Source organism: Ctenopharyngodon idella, chromosome 8 (assembly GCF_019924925.1).
Source record: "Ctenopharyngodon idella isolate HZGC_01 chromosome 8, HZGC01, whole genome shotgun sequence".
NCBI classification, from domain to species: Eukaryota; Metazoa; Chordata; class Actinopteri; order Cypriniformes; family Xenocyprididae; genus Ctenopharyngodon; species Ctenopharyngodon idella.
Genome location: NC_067227.1, coordinates 28,777,808 through 28,785,416, shown reverse-complemented (window position 1 = coordinate 28,785,416; position 7,609 = coordinate 28,777,808). Strand labels below are relative to the sequence as shown.

At 39.5% G+C, this 7,609-nt stretch overlaps 1 protein-coding gene across 1 annotated transcript; it reads left to right on the top strand.

The window, feature by feature from the left end:
- The first annotated feature begins 2,038 nt into the window (after positions 1 to 2,038).
- pim1 (Pim-1 proto-oncogene, serine/threonine kinase) lies at positions 2,039 to 6,026 on the top strand. Its single transcript, XM_051902059.1, has 6 exons — positions 2,039 to 2,466; positions 2,642 to 2,748; positions 2,892 to 2,942; positions 3,039 to 3,405; positions 4,269 to 4,445; positions 4,528 to 6,026. Exons 1-6 carry the CDS (start codon positions 2,394 to 2,396, stop codon positions 4,707 to 4,709), a joined length of 957 nt encoding a protein of 318 aa, XP_051758019.1. The 5' UTR covers positions 2,039 to 2,393; the 3' UTR covers positions 4,710 to 6,026.
- Positions 6,027 to 7,609: the final 1,583 nt, after the last annotated feature.

Below are 7,609 nucleotides of genomic sequence, written 5' to 3'. Positions count from 1 at the left end.
AATTAATTTGTTTAATTTGAGTTTTCCCTACTCAAACTAATTAATTATTTTGAGCGTTAATTTTAGCATTTACTCTCCCTTTCAAGTGCCATGACAAAGTGTGCTGGGAAATAGCTCAGTTTCAGGTAAATTTAAGTTTGTCTAAATTAAAAGAAAAAAAGTTCATAGAACTCAAAACAATGAAACGATTCAGATTACTTCAAATGTGTCAGTTTCATGAACTCAAAAGAAAAAGAAAGTTCTAAATACTCATAAAAGTTACAATAAATAAACAAATTTAGCTTGTTTAATTTGAGTTTGCCCTACTCAAACCTATTAATTATTTTGAGCGTTAGGGTTTACAGTGCTCAGAAGAAATTATTGATTGCATATGGATGGACAAAAAATTTGATATTAAAAATATCTATATGATATGGCAGGTTTTCCCCGTGGTATCGAATATCGATAATTTTCAAGATGTTGTAGTTAGAAATTCCAGTATAATGACAACACTAGGGTGCCACAAATTTTTGAACACTTTCAAAGGGTGCGTGACTGAAAAAAGGTTGGGAAATACTGGTCTAATGCAATGAAATTCATATATCTTAAGTGTGACTCAAGTGTTCGAAAATATAGGCTATTTGGGGCTACTATCGACACTTCATATGTTTTTATTAGTTGCTATCTAATTGTATATGCACATTAAATTTACACTTGGCCACAAAATGTGTCTCCGCAGAATGGATATAAATACAATCTTCCCACGCTATGCAAATATAACAGAGTTCACTTCCGTGATGATGCTAATGCTGGGCAGCAACATTCTGTTAAACGCCCTCTTCAGCCCATATGGCAATTCTTATTTAGAGTTTTTTAGTTTCTCCATCCATGTGTCTCATCCACGTGTCATTTGAAGGACTCACAAACTTCTGTATACTGATGTTGTTTTGTTTGGGAGGAGTAAAGTTTACATATGTGGCCTGAACAACCAGATGCAATTACACTTGGTTGTGTCTTTGTATGTGTTTGAGTGATCGGATTACTCTCCATCTCAAATGGGTCATTGAGGGCATTTGTTCTTTACTACTTAACTATACATTCTGTAAAGAAGTTGACCAGGTGTAAAACCTCCCAAATATAGGTTTACATCAGTTGTTTTGTTTATGTTTAGGCATATAACCAAAGGGCAGGGAAAATACAGAAAACCAGGAGAACAAGTGCCATTCAAACAATAATCTGCGCGGGAAAAGAGGACAAGAGACATGGGGGATGGGTCTGCAAGTCTTTTATCTCAAGTTTCCCACATCCTGCCGCCGAGTTTAAAACCGGCCACCCAATTTGAAAGAATGCCTGGTATGCGCCTCATTTCCATATAGCAACCAGCATTGTTCTCAACTTAAATAAAGCCTGTTGACCGCCAATAGGAGAAAAAACTTTGCGCGCTAATTTGAGATTAATGAGGTAATGTGGTGCACGTGGTCTTCATATACACTTTGTAGACCTACTTCACATGACTGAAACAAAACAAACAAAAGAGTCGTCCAGTGGGATGATGATGCTTATTTCATGTATAGAGAAGGAAAATGTGGGTTGCATTAAAACTGCAGAGCTTTTTAAAATTTACTGTTTATAATTTATTTTTTAACTTTATTGTCTCTTCATCCCAGATCATGTGAAATGATTGTGTTCCTTGCATGCAGGGAAAACTTTGTTGCACATTGACTTTTAAACTGTAAATGTACTAAAGCTCCCTTTCATTTTAAAAGATTGTATGTATGAAGCATGCATCTATTTTTGTAATACACTTCATACGTCTATGAAATAATGTTCCGAATTTGCAACGGGGGCTTTGTTATATACGCAGCCATGTGAATCATTCTCCATGTCTACCCCACGCCGGTTCAACGCCATCCAAAAAAAAAAAAAGCCTCCACTATTTGGCGCGTTTTGATTCCCGCCACGTCTACGTTTTCCTCTATTTTCATATTTGATTGACCTTTTTCTGCAGAGGCAGGCGTATTGCTCATTGGCTGTATCGTGTTTGTGGGCGGGACTACTGTTGACGTACTTGGAGCTACCCCTCCCTTTTACTACTGGTATATAACGACTCTTGCCCCTCCTTCACGATTTAGAAAGCCGGGTATTTGTGTCCGTCGCGCATCTCAGACAATAATATTTATCTTCGAAATATTAATCGTTTGTTTATTTTATATTCCAAACTGGAATAGACGTCGTGCGGTCGTTTAGGGTCGTCTTGAGAATCAAAACCCATCGAGCCTCGATGAGAAGGGATTTCTACAGGTTTACAGACCGGATCCTTCACCTAGACCTTCCCTACATCCATCTCTACACGACGGATTTCGACCCCAACATTGGAATAACCTTTAAGAAGAACTTTCATTTCGGATTATAAAATGCTTCTATCAAAATTCAACACATTTGCTCACATTTCCACCGTGGACATGCCGGCGAAAATCCAGCTTCAAGGTTAGTGGACGGTTATTCTCGTGCTTGCTTGCTTGTGTGTGCGTGTTGTGGTCTTGGGCTCGTTCACGTCAGCAGACTGAGTGCTGGGAATAGCGCGTGCGTCAGCTTTCGCATTTTTATTTAATTATATGACTTTTATCCATTCTTATGAATCTATCATATCTTTTATCGACAGTTAAGGAGAAAGAGCCGTTCGAGAAGGTGTATCAGGTCGGCTCTGTGCTGGGAAGCGGTGGTTTCGGGACGGTGTACGCAGGTTTAAGGATCGCTGATGGCTCGCCGGTAGGTTTCCTGAATGAATGATTATTGTTTACATCCGTGTGAACGTTTATAATGTATATAACGTGTATAGCAAACACGTCTATAATATATAATATGATATATGTATATTCACTGTTTAATGATGCATTTGTTTATATTTCTAGGTTGCCATCAAGCATGTTGCAAAAGATCGTGTGACTGAATGGGGAGAGTTGGTGAGTATTCAATACTATTTTTCATACTATTTGTATAGAAAATGTGTTGTTAAATGCGACATGCGTCGCTAAAACGTACATGTCCTCCGTTTCCAGCCCAATGGCGCGCGCGTCCCTATGGAGATCGTCCTGTTAAAGAAGGTCGGGACTGGATTCCGTGGCGTCATCAAGATGCTGGACTGGTACGAGCGACCGGACAGCTTCATTATCGTCATGGAAAGACCGGAGGCAGTCAAGGACCTGTTTGATTTCATCACGGAGAAGGGCGCGTTACCGGAGGAGCTGGCCAGGAACTTTTTCCGCCAGGTTCTGGAAGCGGTGCGTCATTGCCACAACAGTGGCGTCGTTCACCGTGACATTAAAGACGAGAACATTCTCATCGATCTGCGAACCGGCGATCTGAAGCTCATCGACTTCGGATCAGGGGCATTACTCAAAGACACCGTTTACACCGATTTCGACGGTAAGAGCCATTTGCATGACCTTCAAGCCAAGGTTCCCACGGTCACGGAAAACGTGGCACAACCAAGGAATTTAAAATACGGCCTCGTGGACATTTCTACTGTGAATATATAAATGTTTATATAAAAAAAAATTAAAATCTAAAAAATTTTTAAAAAAATTGGCCTAAATGACTTCTAAATGTATATAAATATAACAGGAATTAGGGTAGAAATTGCTCAGTGTGTTTTTAAATATATTTTGAATATATTTAAACATGGATATTTGAGGTTCATAGGGTTTGGGAACCCTGTCAAGATCTAGAAAGGGTGTGTGTTTATATGTGGAGGCGTTTTAAAATGCGTATCAAATAAACTTGGCATTGCTCGGTTGATAAATGTGTATTATGACCCCCTTTCATCGTTGACACCCGATGTTGAGCTAAATTAATCGGCCAGCGTGATGATTTGTTTATTTTTTGTATAATGTTGCTTTGGGAAAACGCAGTTCGCTGGGATGTGGTTTTGGCGCCCCCGCCGGTGGGAATTGGAATTATTACAACTCAAAGTTTGTAAACACAAGTCACATGGCAACCAGTTTCTCCACATGCGCAAGCCTACTGTCACGCTCCCGTAGCACATGACTGTGCACATTAATGTTGTGCCATAGCAATAACGTTCAAACACTCCACACCTTTTCCTGCCACACCTTTTACTACAGTGTTTGGTTTAGTGCCTCGTTTTCCTGCCACACCTAATAAAATGAAGGGTTATTTGCAGTTTTATGTGATTTTTTTTATTTTTATTTATTTATTTTTTTTTATAAAAGTGTGAGTGTTGCAGAATAATGGATTTAAATGCATTTTTCTTTTTTTTTTGTTCTCAGGTACACGTGTTTACAGTCCACCAGAGTGGATCAAATTTCACCGCTACCACGGTAGATCCGCCACTGTGTGGTCGCTGGGCATTCTGCTATACGACATGGTCTGTGGGGACATCCCATTCGAGCAGGACGAAGAGATCGTACGAGGACAGGTGCTGTTCAGGCGGAGAATCTCCACAGGTAAGACCTGTTCATATGACGCACCTTCGAGGAGTTTTATGCGTTTATTGCCGTGCTATAATCATATCCTGTTCTTTTGCAGAATGTCAGCAGCTTATCAAGTGGTGCTTAGCCCTCCGCCCTGCAGATCGCCCGTCTTTCGAGGACATCATCAACCACCCTTGGATGCAGAACACGGCGCCCCCTACAGACAACATCAGGCTTCACAGCATCAGCCACGAGCATCAGCCTGCTGCTTTCCCAGCAGTCACTGTGTGCAAATGATTCTATCTGAATGCATACATAGAGACATAGAGCAACCCCCCCCCGGGGACCTGTGGACTGAGCAGTGCAAATGAAAAAAAAACAAACATGTTATTCTTTTGTTTTGAGCATTGCTGCTAGGTGGGAGTTCTAGGCTAGGCCAAAAAAGGGAGAGGTCCACTTTTTAGTGAGATCTGTTATCTCTCTCGTCTCCTGCTCCCCTGTGGCTCAGGGTCCCGAAAGTCTGGCTCGTAGGAACCAAATGACTGTCAAAACTGCTGTCGGACGTGGCTAGGTCTTCGCAGCCAGTGTAGGGAGGAGCTCGGGAACACCCGAAGCGGTGGCGAGAAGTCGTGCTGTGATGACGGCTAGTCGATCTGCTACAATGGGAGGCTTTGGTGCGCTGTCAGGGCTGTTCCTTTAAGAAGCAGATCAGCCGAGCTTAATAATTTTAGTGCCTTCTGTGAAAGATCAAGGGTTTGTTTTGTTTTTTGTTTTTTTGTGGAAAAACTTGAATTGAGTAATAGCCACTGTAACACTCTACTCCTTAACCAGATGTCTTTTTTTTACCTTCTTGCTTCCACTTTACCTGTGTTATGGCAGGTAACTGTCGGTCTTACTCTAATACGTCAGAGAGAGAGAGAGTAACCAAATCGACCTCACAAAACCTCTGCAGAATGAAAAGTCTTACCTCACTCTTTTTTCCTCTTCCTTTGTACTGAGTAACCCTCAACAACTACCACTTGTTGTCACAGATGCACAAAGCAATGCAACTACAACGTAAAAGACTACATTTTCTGCATATTATTTTTGTTTATAATGTAAATAGCTAGGTCAGATGACTCAATTCCATGACAAGGCTTATGTGTAAATGATATTTATTGGAGTGTCTTAAAAAAACGAGATCGAAGTGGAAGTATTTATTTATTTATTTATAGAAAAGCAAAGTTTTTCTCATTCCACCACCGAAGGGCCCACAAATTATTTAAATGTATTTTTACCATATTTAAAGCCTTTTTGAGAACGATATGTGTACATATGTTGTAAATAATCCTCAAAAGCACTTCCGTTTCTCGATGCATGGAGAACTGCTGATGGTAAACCTTACCAGTCTGAAGTCCTGTTTGTCACCTAATTTAAACTGTCTGCTGTGCTTATGTTAGAGAAAATGACCTCGTGAATGTTTGAGGAACGAGTGATTTTACATGGTTTCTTTTTCACTTTTAGTAGGCATGATTGCAACTTGGATTTTGTTTTGTTTTTTGATTTAGCAATGTAAATTATGTTTAGAAAGCTATTTTTTTACACAGTTGTCAATAAATATTTTTTTAACATTCATTCTGGTTTCCCTGGTATTCCCTGGATTTTTAGATTCTGTATGTGATTACAGCAATATCAGTTGGTGGTCTTATAAACTGCTTTAAATGGACAAGCAGCAGATGCCATTTGAGAAGCAGAGATGGACAGATTGCAATGGTATTAGCTGTAAATCCATTTAGCTGACTTTAATAACGCTCTTATCGTTTTATATTGATAGTGTATCTTTAATCTGGGGTGATTATAACCACAGGGGTCCAGATTTCTTTAAGACGGACTCCTGAACTGGATACATGCATATACTTTATCTGTGTTTTTGTAGATAGTGTAAAGTATGCTTTAAATACCATTAAAAAGATAGCGTTCTTTTTAAAACATATAAAGATATAGAGCTATACATAAAGCCTGACTATGAGTGCCCACTTGCTCTGTGGCCTTGGCTCCAGAAGTATTTTTTCCATAGGCATTTCAAAGAAATTGTTCTTAAACATCTGAGCCATGAAACAAAATTTAAATAATAATAATAAAACAGGACTCACTCCAATTGATGTAATTAAAGGGTTAGTTCACCCAAAAATGAAAATTCTGTCATTAATTACTCACCCTTATGTCGTTCCACACCCGTAAGACCTTCATTCATCTTCGGAACACCAATTTATATATTTTTGATGAAATCCAATGGCTCAGTGAGGCCTCCTGAGGTCCTCCTCATTGCCAGCAAGATAATTAACACTTTCAGATGCCCAGAAAGCTACTAAAGACATATTTAAAACAGTTCATGTGACTACAGTGGTTCAACCTTAATGTTGTGAAGCGACGAGAATACTTTTTGTGTGCAAAAAAAAAAAAAAATAATAATAATAATAATGATTTTATTCAACAATATCTAGTGATGGGCGATTTCAAAACACTGCTTTTTGAAGCTTTGAAGTTTTACGAATCTTTTGTTTCGAATCAGTGGTTCGGAGTAGGGATGCACCGATACCGATACCAGTATTGGCCCCTCATGTACTTGTACTCGTACTCGTAAAAATACCCCCGATACCAAAGACCGATACCTCACGTGACGTAACTGACAGAATTTTCCGTGCACAGAGACACAATGTCAGCCTCAGAGGTGTGGAAATACTTCAAAATGAATGACAACACACACGTTGCGAAATGCATGCTTTCAATCGTAATTCGTTATCGATTAGTAAAGGCGGGATAGGCGGAATCACGTTGAATGACAGACCAGAAGCGCTCTCTTTCTTGCGCGCGATCCCAGTTCTCTCAGACAGCGCGCGATCAGTCCTCCTTGCGCCTGAATGGTCAAATGCACACATAGTTGTCAAAATGTCCATCGTGTGGAGTATCTCACGTAAATACAGTCGGTTATGGCTTAAGTGGACGTAAACATTTGGGTGAAAACAGGATATGTGTCAGTATCCATGGTTTCGGTCTTAAGGGGACCGTAGCCTATATTTGTCATTAATGTTAATAAAACAACAAAAGATTTTAAATAAATGTATACATAGTAAATACACCTACTGTCTCTGAAAAATATTTAATTTGTATCTCTGTAGTATTTGTTGTATTGTTTCTAATTTGTTTGTACATTTCTT

Bases quoted from the DNA above. Each gene is read 5' to 3' on its own strand.
- pim1 (XM_051902059.1), top strand. From the start codon at position 2,394: ATGCTTCTATCAAAATTCAACACATTTGCTCACATTTCCACCGTGGAC. The intron at 2,467-2,641 runs GTTAGTGGACGG...TTTTATCGACAG, and splicing joins GGCGAAAATCCAGCTTCAAG to TTAAGGAGAAAGAGCCGTTC. The intron at 2,749-2,891 runs GTAGGTTTCCTG...TTATATTTCTAG, and splicing joins GGATCGCTGATGGCTCGCCG to GTTGCCATCAAGCATGTTGC.